At 51.9% G+C, this 23,430-nt stretch overlaps 1 protein-coding gene across 2 annotated transcripts in view; it reads left to right on the top strand.

The window, feature by feature from the left end:
• TRPV4 (transient receptor potential cation channel subfamily V member 4) overlaps positions 1-23,430 on the top strand; it is a 41,858-nt gene that overhangs the window by 14,815 nt on the left and 3,613 nt on the right. The window contains exons 2-14 of one of the 2 annotated variants that reach the window (XM_066260377.1): positions 452-581; positions 3,754-4,170; positions 7,953-8,125; positions 13,021-13,173; positions 13,961-14,101; positions 14,705-15,003; positions 16,843-17,022; positions 18,314-18,472; positions 18,697-18,789; positions 19,060-19,133; positions 19,874-20,039; positions 20,269-20,335; positions 22,799-23,115. In XM_066260377.1, coding sequence (XP_066116474.1) covers positions 3,785-4,170; positions 7,953-8,125; positions 13,021-13,173; positions 13,961-14,101; positions 14,705-15,003; positions 16,843-17,022; positions 18,314-18,472; positions 18,697-18,789; positions 19,060-19,133; positions 19,874-20,039; positions 20,269-20,335; positions 22,799-23,115 — 2,208 coding nt within the window. In that variant the 5' untranslated portion in view covers positions 452-581; positions 3,754-3,784. The remainder of the gene's footprint in view (positions 1-451; positions 582-3,753; positions 4,171-7,952; positions 8,126-13,020; positions 13,174-13,960; positions 14,102-14,704; positions 15,004-16,842; positions 17,023-18,313; positions 18,473-18,696; positions 18,790-19,059; positions 19,134-19,873; positions 20,040-20,268; positions 20,336-22,798; positions 23,116-23,430) is intronic. The other variant, XM_066260378.1, reaches the window with a different exon arrangement.

The raw sequence follows: 23,430 nt of genomic DNA, 5'->3' as shown, positions 1-23,430 counted from the left end.
GCTGGTGAACCTTTTGCTCAAGCCAGATGAGCCTGCGCTGAAGCTGGCTACCTCGGGGTCTCGAACCCGGGTCCTTCCGCATCCCAGTCTGATGCTCCACCCACTGCGCCACCGCCTGATCAGGCGAGTGCCCCTCTTTTATTTATTTATCTTTATTTTTAAATTACAGTTGACACACAAGATACTAATTTCAGGTGTACAGCCCAGTGATTAGACATTTGTATAACTTGCAAAGTGATCACCTCGATAAAACTAGTACCTATCTCACACCATACATAGGTACTACAATATTCAATAGTTTGTATTGTATTATTCTATTGCCGTAATACAGTAGGGAAATTGACTATATTCCCAATGCTATGCTTTACATCCCTGTGACTATTGCATAACTACCAATTTGTACTTCTTTTTTTTTTAATCTTTTTTTAAAAACTTTATTTATTTATTTTAGAGAGAGAGAGAGAAGGAGGGGAGGAGCAGGAAGCATCAACTGCCATATGTGCCTTGATCAGGCAAGCCCAGGGTTTCGAACCAGCAACCTCAGCGTTCCAGGTCAACGCCTATCTACTGTGCCACCACAGGTCAGGCCACAATTTGTATTTCTTAATCCCTTCACCTCTGCTACCTATCCCTTCTACTCCCTCCCATCTGACAACTGTCAAAACGGCCTCTATATCAGTAGCTTTGCACCTTTTTACACTTGGGAACTGGTGGCCTAGCCGGCCAGAAACAGAAACACGTAACAAATAAAGTTTTATCTGACCGCGCTTAACAGTGCAACATAGTACAAGCTGGTGCTTGACTTTTGAGCTCCACATGCACGACGCATTGAGTCATAAGTTTGTTCAAATGTTTTTTGTCCATTACACATGACTTGTAGATGCCCTGCACTGTGCAAAAGGTTGTTCAAATGAACCTGCGAGGTCCAAAGATACCTGAGACAACCTCAGTAGTATTTTCATTGATGATACAAACTGATAAAGTGGCAATCGCCCTGAGCATAAGCAAATTTGCCTAAGATCATTGAGTCTGCAATCTTCATACAATATCACAGTGCTTAACTCTTTTGTGGACCAACACAGAATTTCTGGTGGGCCAGCGGTTGAAAATACACTGTCCTAATAGTGTCACTGCCCTTCTTTTCTGTGTGTGTGTGACAGAGACAGTGAGAGTCAGACAGACAGGAAGGGACAGACATGAGAAGCATCAATTCTTCATTTCAGCACCTTAGTTGTTCATTGACTGCTTTCTCATATGTGCCTTGACCAGGGGGCTACAACAGACTGAATGACCCCTCGCTCAAGCCAGCGACCTTGTTCACTCCTGCTCCTGGTGAGCCTTGCTCAAACCAGATGAACCTGTGCTCAAGCTGGTGATCTATCTACTGCACCACCGCCTGGTCAGGCGTCACTGCCCTTCTTTTTTTTTTTTTTTGTATTTTTTCGAAGTTAGAAGTGAGGAGCAGTCAGACAGACTCCCGCATGCACCCTACTGGGATCCACCCGGCATGCCCACCAGGGGGCGATACTTGGCCCATCTGGGGAATTTTTGTTGCGGCTGGAGCCATTCTAGCACCTGAGGTAAAGGCCATGTAGCTGTCCTCAGCACCCGGGCCAACTCTGCTCCAATGGAGCCTTGGCTGCGGGAGGGGAAGAGAGAGAAAGAGAGGAAGGAGAGGGGGAGGGGTGGAGAAGCAGATGGGCGCTTCTCCTGTGTGCCCTGGCCGGGGATGGAACCCGGGACTCCCACACGCTTGTCTGATGCTCTACCACTCAGCCAACAGGCCAGGGTCACTGCCCTTCTTTTTTTTGTGTGTGTGTGGCAGAGACAGAGTCAGAGAGAGGGAACAACACCGCCTGGTCAGGCGTCACTGCCCTTCTTGAAGCTCCAGTTTCCTCATCTGAGAAATGAGAACAAAAAATACCTTTCTCACAGGTCATTTGTCCATGTGACACTCTTCCAGATGTTGGGAACACAGGAGTGAACAAGACAGATGCAGCCTGGGAATTAACTGGTCCTCTAAAACCCACAGTCTTCAACCTTTTTCATCTCATGGCACACATACACTAATTGCTGAAATTGTGCAGCACACCTGAAAGTATATTTTTTGCTGATGTGACCAAAAAATAGGTATAATTTTGATTCATTTACACCAGACAGCTATTGTTGTGCTGGCTGTTGTCATTTTTTTATTTGACAATCTGAGGGAAAAGAAGTCAGTGCCCCTGACTAAATAGTCAGGGATTGCATGTCTTAAAAATTCTTGTGGCACACTGGTTGAAAACCATTGCTGTAAACCAGGGCTCGGGAACCTATGGCTTGCGAGCTAGATGTGGCTCTTTTGATGGCTGCATATGGCTCGCAGACAAATCTTTAATAAAAAAATAATAACGTTAAAAATATAAAACATTCTCATGTATTACAATCCATTCATTTCCTACCGCTCATGTTCATGGTTGCGAGTGGCTGGAGCCAATCACAGCTGTCCTCTGGGACAACACCAAATTTTTATTGGATAATGCATAATGTACATGGGTCGTTGTATGGCTCTCATGGAATTACATTTTATTTATTTATTTATTTTACAGAGAGAGAGAGAGTCAGAGAGAGGGATAGATAGGGACAGACAGACAGGAACAGAGAGAGATGAGAAGCATCAATTATTAGTTTTTTGTTGCAACACCTTAGTTGTTCATTGATTGCTTTCTCATATGTGCCTTGACCGTGGGCCTTCAGCAGACCGAGTAACCCCTTGCTGGAGCCAGCGACCTTGGGTCTAAGCTGGTGAGCTTTGCTCAAACCAGATGAGCCTGTGCTCAAGCTGGTGACCTTGGGGTCTCGAACCTGAGTCCTCCGCATCCCAGTCCAACACTCTAGCCACTGCGCCACCACCTGGTCAGGTATGAAATTACATTTTAAAATATGTGGCGTTCATGGCTCTCTCAGCCAAAAAGGTTCCCGACCCCTGCTGTAAACAGATGGTCAGGGAGGGCTTCCCAGAGGAAGGGACAGTTGAGCTGGGAACGCAGATGGATGGGAGTTAACCAGGTCGGGGTGGGAGTGGGGGGGCATCAGCACTTGGCCCTGGGAGCAGTTTGTGCCTGTGGGGAGTCAGCTATAGTCTTGGGGCCTTGCTTTCCTCTTCTGGAAAATGGGGATCAGAATGACGGTGTTGGTGAGGAAATTGAGGGTACTAGGTTCACTATTGAGGACACAGTGGGTTCACACGGATTTTCTGAGCACTTACTGTGCTCAAAGCATGTAGCTGAGGATTGCTTTGTAGGTGCTAACTGTGTGCCAGGCACTGTGTTTTGATGTTCCCATTTTACCAGTGAAACACCCAAGGCTGTGAACTGTTGACTTGCCATCCTCACGCAGTTGCTAGGGGTGGAGCCTGGCTTTGCACCCTGCTCCGTGGGGCTCCGAAGCTGGTTGGGTTGAGCAGGGGTAAGCCTCAGCTCCAGGTCTGAGGTTGCAGGGTGTCTTTGAGGCCCTTCCCGCGCCCGCGCATGCCCAGGGTAGCTGGGCCCGAGGCTGACTGCGTTTCCCGGTCCCTGAAAGAGGCTCCTGTTGCAGCTCCTGCCTGGGGCTGGCGGCCAACCACATCTGGGAGTGGCCACCCTGCACCCCTGTCATTACAACGGTGGCTTTGAAGCAGCTGGCAGCAGGGCTGTTTGCCCATATGGGAGGGGGCTTCCTGGAGCCCCCACCACTGGCCTGGCTCTGCCTGACTCTTCTCCTGTTCCCTTGCAGGCCCAGCAGTGCAGACAGGTCTGGGGTCAGCATGGCAGATCCCAGCGAAGGCGCCCGCACAGGACCTGGGGAGGTGGCCGAGCCCCCCGGGGAGGAGAGTGGCCCCCCTGGTGGGGAGGCCTTTCCCCTCTCTTCACTGGCCAATCTGTTTGAGGGGGAAGATGGATCACCCTCGCCCTCACCGGCCGATGCTGGTCGCCCCGCCAGCACAGGCGATGGGCGACCAAACCTGCGCATGAAGTTCCAGGGTGCCTTCCGCAAGGGGGTGCCCAACCCCATTGACCTGCTGGAGTCCACCCTGTATGAGTCCTCGGTGGTGCCCGGACCCAAGAAGGCACCCATGGATTCACTCTTTGACTACGGCACCTATCGTCACCACCCCAGTGACAACAAGCGGTGGAGGAGGAAGGTCATGGAGTGAGTATTGCTGGCTGCCTGGCCAGTGGTCTCTTCTCTATTGAATGCATGCACCTCTCCATCCACCCCCCCACCTCTCACCCCCCCACCTCTCCACCCACCCACCTCTCACCCACCCACCTCTCCACCCACCCACCTCTCCACCCCCCCACCTCTCACCCCTCCACCTCTCCACCCACCTACCTCTCACCCCCCCACCTCTCCATCCACCCCCCACCTCTCCATCAACCCACTCACCTCTCACCCCCCCACCCACCTCTCCACCCCCCACCCACCTCTCACCCCCCCACCTACCTCTCCATCAACCCACTCACCTCTCACCCCCCCACCCACCTCTCCACCCACCACCCACCTCTCCATCAACCCACCCACCTCTCACCCCCCCACCTACCTCTCCACCCCCCACCCACCTCTCCATCCACCCACTCACCTCTCCATCCACCCACCCACCTCTCACCCCCCCACCCCCCCACCTCTCCATCTAACCACCCACCTCTCCATTAACCCACCCACCTCTCACCCCCCCCCTCCACCCACCCACCCACCTCTCACCCCCCACCCACCCACCTCTCCACCCACCCACCAACCTGTCCATCTTTTTATATACTTGTCTGTTCATCCATCCACCCACTCATCCATTCATCCTCTACTCATCCATTTATCCAGCTACCTGTCTTTCCACTTGTCCATCCACTTGTTCAGTCCACCTGTCCATCATCATTCAAATATTTATTTACCCATCTATTTTTGTTATCTATTTGTCTATCCCTCCACTCATTCAGTCAACCTTTCATTCATCCACCACTTTTCCACCCATCCATCCATCCATCCATCCATTCATCCATCCATCCATCTACTATCCATCCATCCATCCATCCATCCATCCTCTCATCTACACATTGTTTCTAGTTATCCAACCAATCAGTTATCTATCAAACCATTTATCATTCATTCATTTTTTTAAATTAAATTTAATGCAGTGACATTGATAAATCAGGGTACATATGTTGAGAGAAAATATCTCTAGATTATTTTGACATTTGATTGTGCTGTATACCCCTCCCCCAAAGTTAAATTGTCTTCTGTCATCTTCTATCTGGTTTTCTTTGTGCCCCTCCCCTCCCCTAACCCCTCTCTCCTTCTTCACCCCCTCCCCCCTCCCCCCACCCCCCACCCCTGTTGCCATCACATTCTTGTTCATGTCTCTGAGTCTCATCTTTATGTCCCTTTTATGTATGGATTCATATAGTTCTTAGATCATTCATTCATTTTTAATGTTCTATTTTCTCTCTCATCCTTCCTCTTCCTCCCTCCTTCCCTCCCTCTGTCCTCCCTCCCTCCATTTCTCCTTTCCTTCTTTCCTTCCTTCCTTCCTTCCTCCCTCCTTCCCTCCCTTCCTCTCTCCCTCCTTCCCTTCCTCCCTCCTTTCTTCCCTTCCTCCTTTTTTTCCTTCCTTCCTTCTTTCCTTCCTTCTTTTCACCAGTTCATTCTCCTAGATATCTGTCCATCCATTTGTTCACTCACTCATTCATTTGCTCATCACTGATTCAATTTCCACTCATTTTTCTTATCTGTCCGTCCATCCATCCATCCGTCCATCCACCCACCCACCCATCCACCCATCTACTTTCTTCTGCTGGCACACACCCCAACTGCCACTCCTGAGTCTCTTCCAAGTATCACACCTTCATTCCTGGATTTATGGTGGCTCTCCTGGGGTTTGGGGCGAGTTCAGACCTCCAAAGCATTAACGCTTTCTCTCCCATGAAGGAAGTGGGCTGAGAGAAGAGAAGGAGAGTGGAGAGAAGCCCCTGGGTGGGGTAACAACACACGGCCATCTCAATGATGCATTCTGCGCTAGGCTGAGCTCCAGTTCCCTACAGCCAGTTCCCTGTATCCCATTGTCGGGGCCCCATCCACCTGCCATGGGTTCAGCTGAGCTGACTCCTGCAGCCCAGAGTCCAGACTCCAAGGCATTTTCCTGACATCTTCCTGTGGTTTGTGTGGCATTCTGCAAACCTGGGCTCTCAAGGTTGTTTCCAGCCTGTCTCTGGTGTCTGTCACCTGCAGATGCCAAGCCTTATGAGATTGAGTCTCCTTCCTGGTCCTTTAGGAAGTCCAGGGAGTTCCCCAGCTTTTGGCAATTTGGGTGGGGGGTGGGGTGGGCTGACAACAACAGTTTTATCGTCACCACCGCCCCCAGCCTCTGCTCCTGCTGGACTAGTGCAGTCTGTGACCCTTTCTAGCTCTGGACCCTGCCGTGCCTCACGTGCCCCGAGTACCCCGAGGGAAACCAGCCCCTTTCCTCGACTCTACTGCATCAACTACTCATCCATTCATCCAACTACCCATCTTTCTGCCTGCCCATTCACTTGTTCAGTCTGTCCATCCATCATCACTCATCTGTTCATCCGTTGTCTATTGGTCCAGCCTGCCACCCATGAAAACCCCTAGACACCTCTCTCAGGCGTCTGTGTGTATCCGGAGGACAATCTTGAAGTCTGGACTTGTCCTGTTGTTACCTGGTTCTCCTGTCCTCCTCGCTGATCAGACTCAGTTATATCTTTGGATGCAGCCCCTTCACCTTCTCAGCCCTTGCCAGGTGAAGGGCTGTCCCCTTTATTTATTACTGAGTCACTGATTTATTCAGTGGCTGTTTCTCAAGCACCCATCATGTGCCAGGCAGTGGGGTTGCCCCTGGGGCTCCAGGGATGAGCGAGACCAGATACGCCCCTTCTCAGGTGGCACCTTCCAATGGAGGGTTAAGTAAATAAGTATGTGAAGATACAATTTGAGTTGGAGGAGGGGCTGAGGTAGGAGAGGGAAGCTGATACAGGAAAGGTAGTCCAGGAGGGCTTCTTGGAGGAGCTGCCATTTAAGCCCAAAGCTAGGGGATGAGAAAGGGCAGCCACAGGGGGGGAAGGTGCTCCAGGTGGAGGAAAGTGCACATATGAGGGCCTGAGGCTGGAGAGGCTTGATGTGTCCAGGAACAAAGCTTCGCAGATATCCGCACAACCTCTGCTCAGGTGGAAACAGACTCAGGGCAGCAAAATGCCTCAGTGTCCCCATCCCTCCGAAGCTGATGGGCTCCATGTCTGTCCCCTTTCCCCCTCTCAGACCTCCTCCTTGAAGTCTCCTGACAGTCAGGGCTGATGGCTTTGGGGGCGCGGTAAGGGAACTGGGGGTGTGTCTGAGTGGCTGAGGTCTTCCAAGACCCTGAATGCTGCCTCAGTGAGGTTTGGGGGTGATGGTGTTCTTTTCATTTCACATCTTAGATCAAAGGTCAGAGTTCAAGAGCAGATAAAACGGGGGCTCTGCAGGTGCCATGAGGGGCTGTAGCAGTCTCTGTGGCCCCATCATCCGGAGAGCACCCACTTCCCTGGCACACGCCACTGGAGGGCTCTCTGGCGAGGGTATTCTCTGCCCTTGGCCACTGCCCACTGCCTGCCCTGGCCTCGGGCTCTCCTTCCCTTCTTCCTCTATTTTCTCACTGCCTTCGCCTCCTTCAGTCTTTGGCTCAGTAAGTATTCAATAAATGACAAATGGCAGAATGGATGGATGGATGGGTGGATGGACAGGCTTGTGTATTGCTGCTTGTCCATATTTTACCACTTAAAACACAGTAGGTACTAAGAAGAGTGTGTTGAATTAAACATTTCTTTGTGTCTCCAGCCATCCCTTTCCTCTCGGTCTGGTCTATCCCTAAGGCTCTGCCTGCCCCCCAGGGATGGTGGGGTGGGCACGGGACAAGCCCTCCTATGACCATGCCTTCCCCTCTCCAGGAAGCAGCCGCAGAGCCCCAAAGCTCCCGCCCCCCAGCCGCCCCCCATCCTCAAAGTCTTCAACCGGCCCATCCTCTTTGACATCGTGTCTCGAGGCTCCACCGCTGACCTAGACGGGCTGCTCCCCTTCTTGCTGACCCACAAGAAGCGTCTGACAGATGAGGAGTTCCGGGGTGAGCCACCCAGGCAGGAGAGTGGGCGGGCCAGCCAGAGGTGGGGGAGCCTGGCACAGGTGGGTCCTTTCCCCCCAGCATCTTCCCCTGGGTCAGTGGGCTGCACTGGCCAGAAAGAGCACTGGACAAGGAATCTGGTCCTTTGTGTCTTTCACCATTTTTTTTTTTTTGGACAGAGACAGAGAGAGAGTCAGAGAGAGGGACAGATAGGGACAGGCAGACAGGAAGGGAGAGAGATGAGAAGCATCAATTCTTCATTGCGGCTCCTTAGTTGTTCATTGATTGATTTCTCATATATGCCTTGACCAGGGGGTTTACAGCAGAGCGAGTGACCCCTTGCTCAAGCCAGCAACCTTGGGCTCAAGCCAGCAACCTTGGGCTTCAAGCCAGCAACCTTTTGGCTCAAGCCAGCGACCATGGGGTCATGTCTGTGATCCCATGCTCAAGCCAGCGACCCCATGCTGAAGCTGGTGAGCCTGCACTCAAGCCAGCAACCTCGGGGTTTTGAACCTGTGTTCTCTGGGTCTCAGTTTGATGCTCTATCCACTGTGCCACCACCTGGTCAGGCTCACCATATAATTTAACCTTTCTGGCTTTCGCTATCTTTATTAGTTCATTTGTTCAGGCTTTATTTATGAAAAGATCAGTATAGAAGGCAAGCAGAGTCCACCTACCTGGGTTCAAATCCCCCTTCCATCACTTAAGGGATGTGTGGCCCCTCTGAGCCTCAATTTCCTCATCTGTACACTGGGGAATGATAGTTGCATAGCCCTGTCCTCTGAGCAGAGGGAATTCCACTTCCACAGTGCTGAGCCGCTGGGAATCCGGGGAGCTCCTGCTCCCTCTGAGGGGAGCTCAGGGCGGGGATCAGGCCCCCCCTACTTCCCCACTGCCCTGCCCAGCTCTCTGGCCTCCCTCCCTCTGCTGAAGGCTCCGTCACCACTGCCCTAGGACTCCCCCAGCCCAGAGAGCTCGCCCTCCAGCCCCCAAACACCTCAGGGCACCAGCTCCCCCGCCTTCTCTGTAAATCCAGGAAGTTAGCCTGTGCACCTCTCGACCCAAGTCAGGCACCTGCTACGTGCCTGGTACTAGATGAGCCATAATTAACCGGCCATTCGACCACATAAACCAATATAAAAACATCAAGAATTGTGTTACCTGTTACAAAGGAGGGTCTGTCTCAGGAAGGCGGGCCATGGTTGACAGCTTGGGGCTGTCAAAGCTTCAGGGAGGCAGGAAGGGCCATTTTTTTTGAGACTTCAGGTACTTTAAGTAAATTACGTGAGATAGCCTTACCTGTGGTGGCGCAATGGGATAAAGCGTCGACCTGGAACACTGAGGTTTGCCGGTTTGAAACCTGGGCTTGCCTGGTCAAGGCACATATGGGAGTTGATGCTTCCTGCTTCTCCCCCCTTCTCTCTCTCTCTCTCTCCTCTCTAAAAATAGAATAAATAAAGTCTTAAAAAAATTACGTGGGGTGACCGATCTGTGGTATATCATACACAAGCAATACAATGCCGTATCATTGTGTCTGTCAGAAATTTAAAAATTGAAGATTTATAAATGATCACATTTACAAAAAATATTCATTCATGGTGTCAGGCCTGACGATGTCACCTCGTTTGGGGGACGCGTTTAGCATTGTAGGAGGACAGGAGCTCCCTGCTGCCCTCAGAGGGTCTCGGTGACAGTGCAGATAATCTCACTGAAGATCACTCACATGTGAGTCCCGGTCAAATGGCCCCTCCTGGCTTCCCAGGTTCATTAGGCCAAAGTGGAGTTCATTAGGCTAAACTGGGGAGCCTCGGGGCAGAGAGAACCCCTGCGACATGGGGAGCAGAGGCCTGTGCCTTCAGCAGACAGAGCGGCACCATGGAGGGCTGGCCTGGGCTTCCTTCTGGCTTCTCCTGAGTGTGTGTGTGTGTGTGTGTGTGTGTGTGTGGCGGGGGAAGCTTAGCCTAGACTGGGAGCCCCAAGGCAGTGTAGGGGGGTCCTTGAAATCATAGAGAATAGTGCCTGCAGAGAAGGGGACTTAAACTGTGAGGCCCATAAATTAAGCTTCAGAGCCCCTCACTTGCTAAAGCTTCTCACCTCATTTTGAATTCATAATTGTGTGTTTTCATAAACAAGACCCCCAAGTTGTATAAGTCTCAGGTTCCACAAAACCTGGACCCTCCCGGCATGTTTTTCTAGCCAGAGGCTCATGAGCTCATCTTTCAAGTCCCCCTCTTTCCCCACCACCAAATTTTTTTTTTTTTTTTTCCATTTTTCTGAAGCTGGAAACAGGGAGGGACAGTCAGACAGACTCCCGCATGCACCCGACCGGGATCCACCCTGCACACCCACCAGGGGTGATGCTCTGCCCACCAGGGGGCGATGCTCTGCCCATCCTGGGCGTCGCCATATTGCGACCAGAGCCACTCTAGCACCTGAGGCAGAGGCCACAGAGCCATCCCCAGCGCCCGGGCCATCTTTGCTCCAATGGAGCCTTGGCTGCGGGAGGGGAAGAGAGAGACAGAGAGGAAAGCGCGGCGGAGGGGTGGAGAAGCAAATGGGCGCTTCTCCTGTGTGCCCTGGCCGGGAATCGAACCCGGGTCCTCCGCACGCTAGGCCGACGCTCTACCGCTGAGCCAACCGGCCAGGGCACCACCACCAAATTTTGACAACCTCCTTTAACATAGGGCGGGTGCTCCAGCGGCCCCACCCTCCCCCATGGGCAGAGCCACTTCGCCACCTGGTGGTCAAGTCTGGAACTGCGTGTTTCTCCCATTTCTGGGAAGGCACTGTTCTTTTTTTTTTTTTTTTTTTTTTTTTTAAATGTTCTAGAATTATTATTTTATTTATTCATTTTAGAGAGGAGAGACAGAGGGGGAGAGAGAGAGAGAGAGGAGCAAGAAGCATCAACTCCCATATGTGCCTTGACCAGGCAAGCTCAGGGTTTCGAACCAGCAACCTCAGTGTTTCCAGGTCGACGCTTTATCCACTGCGCCACCACAGGTCAGGCAGAAGGCACTGTTCTTGACATCTCATCCCAGGATCCAGACTGGCAGCTCCCCAACCCCACTATAAGTTAGGTCTGAGGGTGTGGAAGCCCAAATCCAGGGTCTAGTTTCATACCCCATACTTTGGGTTACTTGTGATTTGGAATTACCTGTCATGCCCAGCTCACCTCTCGTTGAATGTTTATTGACATATTGGTCACCTGCCGTGTGTTAGGTGCTGCATTCAGCATGGGGTGAACAATGGTGAGCCAAGCAGACATGACCCTGTCTTCAAGTTGGTCACAGTCCTATTCCTGGGTGAGACCAACATTGATCAAGCAATCATAGAAATAAACGCACAGTTATAAATAGTAATGTGTGTCAACAAGAGTCTGCGTTGGAGGATTTGACCTAGTCAGAAAAACCTGAGAGAGCTTCCTGGAGGAGGTGATGCTTGAGCTGAGTCTGAATGAATTGCAGTTAATCAGGTGGCAAAGGAAGGACCAGGGAGAGGGTAAAGGGACAGCATGTGCAAAGGCCCAGTGGTTCACTGTGATCAAAAGTATACTTGACATGACCACTCCAGCTGCTATGTGGAAAGTGGACTGAAGGAAGTCAGAGAAGCTGGTAGAAATCAGGCAGGTGCCTTGGATATGTGAGAGAGACGATGGCTAGGCCAGGGTTGTGGCAGTAGAGATGGAGAATGGTGGAGGAATTGGAGAAATAGGAAGTAAGATCAATTAGGCATGCTTGGGGTGGATGTGGGGAAGAAGGGAGGATAAGGACAAGAGTGATACAAAGGTTTTTGTCTGGCTGGAGATACCATCCTCTGAGGAGGGGATGTATGAAGGCTGGGAGTGGGTTTGGGGAGGGAAAGGTGATGAGGTCAGCATGGAGAGCTGTGAATTGCCCGACAACTGTGGCCACCTCCAGGTTAGAGCTGAGTGTGGGTGTGTCTGGACAGGATTCCCAGGGGCCTCAGCCAGCATTGGGGCAGCCCCCTCCCCTTTATGCAGATGGGGAACTGGAGTCAGTTATTCGTTCAAGAACTAGTTACCTAGTGTTGACTGTGGGCTGGGCGCCAGGGATGCAGCAGGAAGCAGCCAGGAATGAGGCATGTCAAAGTAACCTCACTCCTGGGGGCCATTCCAGTGTCCCCAGCACGATTTTGCCACGTGCCTGATTCATAGTTCTCTTTTCATTGACTCATTCTTCTAGGGTATAAATCAACTCATAACCATAAAAATTAATACGAGAGAAAGAAAATTGCAAAGGGACATTAACAAGTGTTAGTGGCAGGTGTTAAGGACCCATTAGTACCGGAGACTGACTTCATGAGCGAGGTTTGACAGTGGGATGAAACCTCACTCGTAGAGTTATTGCATCTGTGGAACCCCCAAAGTCCCCTCCCTTCCCTCTTAAGGAAATTCACATCCACTATGGCAAGCAGTCTACACTTTGGAAAACCGGCTACCTCTTCTGCTGCCCTCTAGGGGCACTAGTATAAATGATTCATGGGAAAAGAATCTTATGTTCAAATTGGTGGGCAAGGGCCACCTGCTGTGCCTGCCTTGTAAATGTTCACAGCCCCCAGGAGCATATTAAAGGCTCTGAGAAGTCCTGTAGTAAAGAAATAGATTGGCTTTGTTTAACCCAGCATTTCCTCTATCAATTTGAATTTTTATAATTCCCTCCAAATCTGCTTTGGTGAATACCAGCCCTGTACAGGCTGCGGCTTCCCACATTTTAAAGGACTTCAGTCTCTGAATTCATTTGACCCCCTTCAGCTCCATGGGGGGCAGATAGGGAACATTTTCAGAGAGGAGACATGACAGTCAGGAACTCTGACCCCCTGCCCGGTGCCCTGTCCCCTGCTGCCCAGCACACCTCATCCTGTACGTCTGTCCCCCCCAGAGCCGTCCACGGGGAAGACCTGCCTGCCCAAGGCCCTCCTGAACTTGAGCAACGGTCGTAACGACACCATCCCCTTGCTCTTGGATATCGCTGAGCGCACTGGCAACATGCGGGAGTTCATCAACTCGCCCTTCCGGGACATCTACTACCGAGGTGGGGCCCAGGGTCGGGTGGCAGTGATGTGGGGGCATGGGGCACCATCCTCACTCGTCTGACCTCCAAGAGCTTTGGACTGGGCCCCAAATTCTAGCATGTACCTAGAAACTGACTGTTGAATGAATGAACGAATGAACCTTGACATTCTGCATTTCAGAATCAAAGGTGCCAAGATTCTGAGATGCACTGGGCCTAGTGAACATGGAATTCTGGACCTAAGATGCTATGGTTCGGGATGCACTACAGCTCTATGAAAATAGTTCTTATAAATTAAAAAAAAAAAAAACTAAAATGAAAATAGTTCTATGAGCCAACAACACTCAACTCGAGGCAAAGGTGTCACGAGATCCAGCTCCTGGGTCTAAAATTCTGAGATTCCATGAATCAGATTTGACCATTCAGATTCCCAGATATGAGGATTCATATCCCATGTTTTATATCCCGAGTTCAAAATTCTGTGAGACCACAATGCCATTTTTTTGCTCTAGAATCAAATCCTCTTGTGAGTCTGAAAGTTTCCCACATCTGGGATTCTACAAGTTGGATACCCTTCGCGCCTAAAATTCTGTTTGCAAGATATAGTAGAGCTAGAACTTTGGGCCTCAGACATGCCACACCTGGGGAGTGTCTGTGAGGGTCCATTGCTGCCCTTGGGTGCAGCTCACCAAGGCTCGTGTCTGCAGCCCCCACCCAATTGCCACACTGTGCATCCACCCCCTGTGGGGCAGGTCTGGTCTTCGCTCTGCTGGAGCCTTAGGTGACTGTCCCCCTACTTCCTGTCCAGGTCAGACCGCCCTGCACATCGCTATTGAGCGCCGCTGCAAACACTACGTGGAGCTCCTCGTGGCCCAGGGAGCTGATGTCCACGCTCAGGCCCGGGGACGCTTCTTCCAGCCCAAGGATGAGGGGGGCTACTTCTACTTTGGTGAGGAGGCCAGGTGGGGGGCTGGGAGGTAGCCCCCCACCTGGTGCATGGTAGTCTCCACAGTCCTGACTCTTCTCCAGAGACCCAGGGCTCACAGAGGGTGCCCTGTACACAGGCCACGTGTTGGTCTTGGTCATCGAGGTCTTGCCTCTGAGAGATAGAGCATCACCTCACTTCCCTGAGCCTCAGCTTCCCCATCTGTACAATGGGGACCCTGGTGGTTGTCAGCACTTTGTACCTTTTTGGGGGCACCCTTTAGTCCAGTGTTCGCTGGGGATAATGGCCAGATCACAGGGACCCAAACTTTATCACCACCACATCCCAGTTGGGCCAATGCAAGCATTTGAATATTTTTCCTGCTTAAAGGCATGTGTTACGTGGGGCTCAAGGACTAAGTGCCTCACAACCTCCAAATTGCATGGCCACACCCCTAAACAGCCACGCCGTCTTCCTAGTATCACCCACAGAAATGTGGGGCTGCCACAGGACACAGACTGTTGGTGTTCCATCCAGCGTCACGGTGTCTGTCCCCTGAATATCTGCAGGCAGAGTTCCACCCTGGGCCCCCTATCCTGACGCCCTGCCATCCACCCTGATCCACAGGTGAGCTGCCCCTGTCGCTGGCTGCCTGCACCAACCAGCCCCACATCGTCAACTACCTGACGGAAAACCCCCACAAGAAGGCAGACATGCGGCGGCAGGACTCCCGCGGCAACACTGTGCTGCATGCACTGGTGGCCATTGCCGACAACACCCGTGAGAACACCAAGTTCGTCACCAAGATGTACGACCTCCTGCTGCTCAAGTGTGCCCGCCTCTTCCCTGACAGCAACCTGGAGGCTGTGCTCAACAACGATGGCCTCTCACCCCTCATGATGGCCGCCAAGACAGGCAAGATTGGGGTGAGTGCAGGGCTGGGTGGCACAAGAAGCCACCCACTCATGTTCACACACACACACACACACACACACAGAGGCATGCACTCACACAGGAGGAACTGTTGCTGTCATTCATTATTATTAAAACATACCTCCTCTCATCATGCCAACCCCAGTGTGTAGATCTCCCAGCTCAAGAACCTGCTATGGCTCCCTATTGTCCAGCCAAGCTACTCAACTTCATCCCAGAGCCTCTCTCCTTATCCCACCCCACTGGATACTCACCACCCCACTCCTACCAGCCAGGACAAGCCACTGAGGGCAACCAGAGTCCCAGGGTTCCAGCCTGGCAGTAGCCCACCGCTGGGTCCTGACTCAGCCCCCAACCTGCTGAGCAGCCAGGCCCTCCTGCTCTGGGCCTCGCAGCACAGGGCCAGGAGCAGGACTTCTGAGCCTTGGCAGTGTCAGCTGTGCGCTGAACGGTTCTGGGTGAGGGGCTGTCTGGCGCATTGTAGCATGTTGAGCTACATCCCTGGCCTTAACCTACTAGATGCCAGTGGCACACTCCACCACTGTGACAACCACAGATGTCTCCAGACGTTGCCAACTTGTGCCCCGGGAGACACTATTGCCCTGGCTGAGAACCAAAGCCGCTGAGCTCTGGAGTCTGGAATATCTGGTCCAGCTAGCTCCGCCACTTTCCCGTGTGCGACCTCGGGCATCTCACTACTTCTCTCTGGGCCTGTTTCCTCATCTGTGAAATGGGGACAGTAACAGTGCCTTGTGATATAATGTTGTTCTGTCAGCTAGATGAGGCAGTCTATTGCAAGCTCTCAGTGTGGAGCCTGGGATGGGTAGTAAGTGCTCAATCAAAGGTGGGGCTCATTATTACTCTATTTAAGATGTTGCAAAAACTACTGCAGTTGCAATTTATACTAGGGTCTAGGGCAGAAAGGGCCAGGTTTAAAATCTGGTTCTGGCCTGACCAGGTGGTGGTGCATTGGATAGAGCATTGGACTGGGATGCCGAGGACCCAGGTTCGAGACCCCGAGGTCGCCAGCTTGAGCGCGGGCTCATCTGGCTTGAGCAAAATTAAAAATGCTCACCAGCTTAGACCCAAGGTTGCTGGCTCAAGCAAGGGGTTACTCGGTCTGCTGAAGGCCCGCGGTCAAGGCACATATGAGAAAGCAATCAATGAACAACTAAGGTGTCGCAACGAAAAACTGACGATCGATGCTTCTCATCTCTGTTCCTGTCTGTCTGTCCCTATCTATCCCTCTCTCTGACTCTCTCTCTCTGTCCCTGTAAATAAAAAATAAATAAATAAAAATAAATAAATAAATAAATAAAAAAAATAAAATAAAATCTGGTTCTGTCCTACTAAACTGCGTGGCCCTGGGCAACTCCCACCCCTCTCTGTCCCTCAGTTTGCCTGTGTGGGAGCCAATGAGAGTAGGCGTGGCATCAGGAAGGGCCGGTATGATAATTATCATTAGAATCAACATAGTAACGAGATTGATAAATCGCTGTTTTAATTACATAAAGGTGATACCACTCAGTTCAGATTCCCAGGGTCAGCCTGGGCTCCGTGTGGCTGCGGCTCAGCTCGTGCGGCCTCAGGGAACGCCCTTCCTTCCTCTGAGCCTTGGTTTGCTCATCTGCGAACCAAGACAGTAAGGGTAAGAATTCAGCAAGATGGCAGGAGCAGAGGGTCTGGCACACAGTGCACTCTCAGTACATGTTTTCCTTCCTCCCTCCCCTGCTCTGTGGGGAGGTGCCCTTTGATGGGCTGCACCCCGCCCTCCCGGGGGCCTCCCTGCAATGCTTCTCCCTGGGACCCCTGGCCCTCCCTTCTCCTTGCAGGTCTTCCAGCACATCATCCGTCGGGAGGTGACAGATGAGGACACCAGACACCTGTCCCGCAAGTTCAAGGACTGGGCCTACGGACCCGTGTACTCCTCGCTCTATGACCTCTCCTCCCTGGACACGTGTGGGGAGGAGGCCTCCGTGCTGGAGATCCTGGTATACAACAGCAAGATCGAGGTGGGTGCCGGAGCAGGCAGGGCCCCGGGCAGGGAGGGCTGTGGCTGAGAGCAGGGAATGTGACCCTGGGGCCCAAAGCAGTGGGTCTAGGAGCTGAGTGCAAAAGAAGTTGCCAACTAAATGTACAGAATGACGTCTGGCACTGAGGGAGAAAGAGAGGATTATAAGGGCCGGGCTTTAGGGGCAGGCTGGACTGGGATAGGATTCGGCTCTGGAACTTACATGCTGTGTGACTCAAGACAGGAGACTCAGCCCTCTGAGGCTGAGGATAAGGATGATGCATATCCCGTAGGGCTGTTGGGAGGACAGATGAGTTCATTTTAGAACAGCCTGGCACAGAATAAACATTATGTGTCAGCTATTATCATTAGTAGTTGTTATATGAAGTTTTGAAAGCTCTCTTTTTTTTTTTACTTAGCAGTATTTTGTGAACATTGTTCTGCACCATTAAGTATTCTTCCGGAGTATCGTTGCTGCATGTAAATGTTCCCCATTTTAATGAACCATTCCTCTATTCTTTGTCGTTTGGGTTTGTTTCTGCCTCTAACTACCAGGAATAGTACTGCAGTAGCATCTTTGTGGCTATATTGTTGCACAGATCCATGGTTATAAAGAGACTCAAGTCACTGGAGGGACAGGATGGCTCTGTCCAGCTTGGACAGATGCCTTCTCTTGTCTGAGCTTACTGCCCTCATCTAGAAATTAGTGACCGACTTGATTTCAATGAGGAGTGGCGAGAGGTTTAGCATCTTTGGTGCAAACTCTGATTGATTGGCAGTTTCTGCCGTGGGAACTATATTAGAGAATTATTGTGCAGGACTCGATTATTGATGTCTGCTGTGGGTTCATAATTGGAAAAATGTGGTTAGTCAAATATTTGTCATCCTTGGGCTGAATTTCCCAATCTTGCTTCCTGAATTAGATTTCTGAGGTTGAAGCCCAGGGATTTTTATTTTTGTCAAGCTTCATAGGGGATTTTGCTGCCGGTAGCTTGGTACCATTCACTGATTAGAGTTTGGGGACCAGGAGAACAGTTTACCAGCTCTGGGTTTTATGAGTCTAGAATAGGCTGGAAAGGTAAGTTGGGGCAGAACTGCACAGAGCCTTGAACGCTGAGCTCAGGAGTCAGGGACTGATTCTGAATCTGCCTCCACTCCCCCTGCGAACCCTTGAGTATCGCTGAAGAATGGGTTTGGAGGAGAAACTGCTGACGGGGCAGAGGGTGGGGGAGGGTATACTGTGGTCAGCCTGCCCACCGGGAGGGTGGCCCTGCCCACCCTGCCTCCCACAGAACCGCCATGAGATGCTGGCCGTGGAACCCATCAATGAACTGCTGCGTGACAAGTGGCGCAAGTTCGGGGCCGTCTCCTTCTACATCAACGTGGTCTCCTATCTGTGTGCCATGGTCATCTTCACCCTTACTGCCTACTACCAGCCGCTGGAGGGCACTGTGAGTGGCTGCGAGCCCGGCGGAAGCTGGGACATCGCTGGGTCCTTAGGAGTTCCCTGTGGAAGGAACTAGAGAAGGCTTAGGAATGGGATGAGGAGGTGCCTCCCCAGCACCCAGGGGGGAGAGAAGGAGGGAGAGGCTCCCCAGGATCCAGATGTTGGGGATATTGAGGGGACATCTGGATATGGGGCCAGGTGAGGACCTGCGTGTCCCCTGCCCCCTAGCCGCCGTACCCTTACCACACGACGGTAGACTACCTGAGGCTGGCCGGTGAGATCGTCACGCTCTTCACTGGGGTCCTGTTCTTTTTCACCAATGTGAGTGCTTGGCCCCTAAACCCACTCACCCTGCCCACCCTTCTCGTCCCTTTCCTCCTTTTATCTTCCCCCGCCTCCTTTCGCCTCCTGCTCCAATGCTGTACTCTCCTTCCCTGCTCTCTCCGCCTTTCCCAACCGAAAGGAGTCCATCGTCTTTTCTCTGTACCACAGTCTGCCTCTTTCTATTTCCTCCCTTCCCCTTTCTCCCCTCGCCTCCCCTCTGCATCCTGCGGGTTCCCCCCCTCTTACCTGCCTTCTCCCCACCTCCAGATTAAAGACTTGTTCATGAAGAAATGTCCTGGAGTGAATTCTCTCTTCATCGATGGCTCCTTCCAGTTACTCTAGTGAGTAGAGGTCCCGGGATGGCAGCTCCTGGGTGAGGAAGGTAGGGTTGGGCTGGGGCGTCATCCAGATGGGAGTGGGGGTATGTGACTCTATTAGGAGTTGAGCTCACCCAGCCTGGACATCTGTAGCCCAAAGTCAGGACAAGGCCAATCAATGTTAAGCAATAGGGTCTTCTGATTAAAGCAAGATTCGAGTTGCTAGAGAGTTACATGTGCACCATAGATAGAAATAATTTAACTTCTTATGCTGGTGATTGGTTGCTAATGTCTGCCTGGAGTGCCATGTTGAGAAGAATCTTGAGGATGTGTCTGTGTTTAGTGGGAAAGAATTCTGTGATTGATTAATGATGTCTGCCTAGGGCACAGGATTAGTTACATTGTGTGTCCTACATTGTTTTCTTTTCCCTAGAGTTAGGGAACAGTGAAATTCACTTAGCCACCAAATATCTATCAAACACCACTGAATCTTTCTCTAGCAGTTCCAAAGGGCATTTCTTTGGGATTTTGCAGGTCCTCTATTACTGTGTGACAATTACACACACAGTAATTGTCTATTTATTGAGTGTTCTGGTTAACAGAATGCTGGGGAACCCAAAGAAATCCACTTTATTTATTCTCTGGGTTTCTAGAGGGGATTAGGAAGTCTTGGTATCCTGGAAGGCTTAGGGCATGTCCCCCCCTTCAGGACCTCACTGTCCCTTCTTCCCTCTGGCCCCTCTTGTGGTCTCTGCTGCCCGCAGCTTCATCTACTCTGTGCTGGTGATTGTCTCGGCGGCCCTCTACCTGGCAGGCATTGAGGCTTACCTGGCTGTCATGGTCTTTGCCTTGGTCCTGGGCTGGATGAACGCTCTTTACTTCACACGTGGGCTGAAACTAACAGGAACTTACAGCATCATGATCCAGAAGGTATGGTGGGGGTACCTGCTGAACTGTGTGCCCTGGAGGGGGGCACACACACCATGTACACTTCTTACATGTGCAGACAGTGCCCATGGACCTGAGCTGTGGGGCACTGTGGGGATAGCAAGCAGGGGCTGGGCATGGGGTGGGCAAGGGTGCAGGTGGAGAGAGGGTTTGGGATGGAGGCATTGGGAGAGTGAGAAACCACGTCTCATCATCCCTCTGGGGTCTGTAGATCCTCTTCAAAGACCTGTTCCGCTTCCTGCTGGTCTACTTGCTCTTCATGATCGGCTATGCTTCAGGTGAGCTCTGGGCGCCCCGGGGGCTTGGTGGGGTGGTGCGAAAACAGCCTGCGTTTGTTGAGTCCTCACTGTGTGCCAGGCACTGGGTGAAGTCCTTTCCCCTTCCTGCCTCATTTAATTCTCCCAACACGTCTGTGAGGTAAGTGCCTTTATTATTTCCTTTTATACATAAGGAGACTAAGGCTTAGAAAGGTTAAATAATTTGCCCGAGTTCAAAGGCTAGGAAATGGTAAAACTGGTATATTAGGAATCGTTGCAAAAGAAGCCACCTAAAATTTAGTGGCTTAAAACAACCAGCATGTATTTATTGTTTGCAAGTCCACGGGTCAGTTCAGTGGCTGTGTTGACCTGGACAGATTTGGCTTATCTTGACAGGCCCCCGTGTCTGTGTTCATTGGGTGGGCAGTTGCCAGCCGACGGTCCAGCTGGGATGGCCTCCATGGGGGTGGCTTTGCTCTCTTCCCCACGGTCACTCACCCTCCAGCTGTCTAGCCGGGGCTTGGCCGGGGGGGGGGGGTGTATCTGAGGGGTCTCAGAATGTGAGTGGAAGTATTCAAGGTCACTTCCTGGCATGGCATTACTTCTGCCTCACTCTGTTGGCTGAAGCAAGTCTCAAGGCCAGCCTTGGTTCAGAGGGCGGGGAAATCGATTAAGCCTCTTGATAGAAGGAGCCCTGGCTGGTAGCTCAATTGGTTAGAGTGTCGTCCTGAAACGACAAGGGTTTGAATCAGAGCACTTACAGAAAGCAACATATGAATGTACAACTAAGTAGAGCAGCAAATGAATGCTTTCCCCATGTCCCATCTCTCTGAAGAATCAATGAATAATAAACCTCCGGATAGAGGGAGCTACAGAGTCACATTGAAGGGGCTTGGACACAGGGGAGAGTGAGTTTTAATCATCTGTTACCCCAGGTCTTTTTTAAAGCTCCATTCTGCTCTCTCCACTGTACTTTGTCCACGATGTAATGATGCCATGGAGCCTCAGTGGCACAGGCTATTGGGAAGGGACTAGGGATGGGGAAACTGACCAAGCCATCGGGCTGGTCCCGTTGGGGTGGGTTGTCTGACATTCTATGCCTAGCATCCAGTAGGGCAGGGCCAGCTCAGGCTTCACCTGGCCACATTCACATCTGAGGAGGTTGGTCTGGGGACCAGCTGAAGCAGGAGTTTGAAGGTGGCAATAGTTTAACCGCTCTGTGTGGGTTATTTTGGCAAATGAGAAGTATAGCCTTAGCTGGGGAGAGAGGGACAGAATACAGCTGCCCTCCTCCCAGTGATAGGACTTGGAAGAACTAGACAGGGTGTCATGAGTCCCATAATGGTTTGGGATTCAGGTCTACTCCAGTCCTACTTCAGCTAATTATAGAAACTGGGGCAGAAACTTAAGGGTTAAAGTAGCAACTTAGTGGTCCGCTTGGTGCCAGGGCTTCTCCTGCTATGGCACACTAGATCCGTAGTCTGAGACTGACATGACACAAACATGGCACATGCTCCTGTTCTCTACTTCTGTACCTGTGACAGACATTGCTAATGGATCACAGGACTATTTTTCTGATGAGTCCAGACAAGGTCTCAGAATCCTTCTCAGCACATATTTGAGCAGCCACTACACAATCGAACAGCCTTAGCATATGAGTTGAAAACTTATTACTATAATCCCAGGTTGCAGCACTCTGACATTCGATGCCTCGCTGACTGAAGGGGCTCAGTCTCCTCATGTACCCTGCCTTGGATGGTGTAGGGGCAGTTATTGCTGCCAACCTGTGTTGAAAGGACTCTGAGGCTTCGTCTGGGCTTAGTGGGAAGGGATGAGCACCATGAGCAGTTTGAGATGTCTGCAGAGGGTAAGGGCCTTAGCAAGCACGGCTCCTGGGACTGATGGGACAGGTACCTGGTTTCGGCTTCCCCCCCTTCCTCTGTGAGCTGGTGTGGGCCAGAAAACAGGAACATGAGAGAGAGTCTGCCCCCAGGAATGCTGGCATTCCAGGCTCCCAAACCCTCTAGGGACAATAGGGCTTCTTAGCCTTGGCACCGTTGACGTTTTGGGCCTGATCATTCTGTATGGTGGGGCCGTGCTGTGCGTGGTGGGATGTTGAGCAGCATCCCTGGCCTCTGCTGAGTAGATGCCTCATAGCACTCCTCTCGGGTTGTGACAGCCAAACACGTCTCAAGACATTGCCAGATGTCCTGGGGGAGGGGGGGATTGCCCCAGGTTGAGAGCCCCTTGACTAGATCTTGGCACCTCTTCCCTGTTAGCGAGAGTCTAGGGGAAGAGCAATGGCTTTGGATTCAGGAAGACCCAGGTTCAACCCTTGGCTTGGCTTGCATGCTGGGTAACTTTGGGTCGGTGCTCTCCTGTCCCCCAAGTCTCAGTTTTCCCCTCCATCAAATGGGAACGATTCCCCCCACCTCTCAGCCTGTGTCTCACACTCAGTGACTGCCACTCTCGTCCCTCCCACAGCCCTGGTGTCCCTACTGAATCCGTGCGCCAACATGAAGGTGTGCAACGAGGACCACACCAACTGCACGGTGCCCACGTACCCCTCGTGCCGCGACAGCGACACCTTCAGCACCTTCCTCCTGGACCTCTTCAAGCTGACCATCGGCATGGGCGACCTGGAGATGCTGAGCAGCACCAAGTACCCCGTGGTGTTCATCATCCTGCTGGTCACCTACATCATCCTCACCTTCGTGCTGCTCCTGAACATGCTCATCGCCCTCATGGGGGAGACGGTGGGCCAGGTCTCCAAGGAGAGCAAGCACATCTGGAAGCTGCAGGTACCCCTACCCGCCACCTGCCCTTCTCCTTCCTGGATGGGGAGATCCGACCCACCACACCTGCTCGGCCTTCCGCGCGGGGCAAGCCACATCACCTGTCTCCACTTCCCTATCTGTAAGATGGGCATGCAAGGCTGCTGCCTACTTCCCACTGCCTTTCCAGTGGCTTTGTGCCTGACCACTGGCAATGGTTTCAAATATACCTGGTGGAAGAGTTTGCAGGACATGGTCAGCTTCATCGGCACCACTGAGTGAGCTCTGTAGGCCCAGGAAATGCTCAGAGATCGCTGGCATTGCAGCAGGGCTCCCCACTGA

The sequence above is a fragment of the Saccopteryx bilineata genome, chromosome 2, assembly GCF_036850765.1.
Source record: "Saccopteryx bilineata isolate mSacBil1 chromosome 2, mSacBil1_pri_phased_curated, whole genome shotgun sequence".
Taxonomy (NCBI): domain Eukaryota; kingdom Metazoa; phylum Chordata; class Mammalia; order Chiroptera; family Emballonuridae; genus Saccopteryx; species Saccopteryx bilineata.
This window is presented reverse-complemented; position numbering and strand designations above follow the sequence as displayed.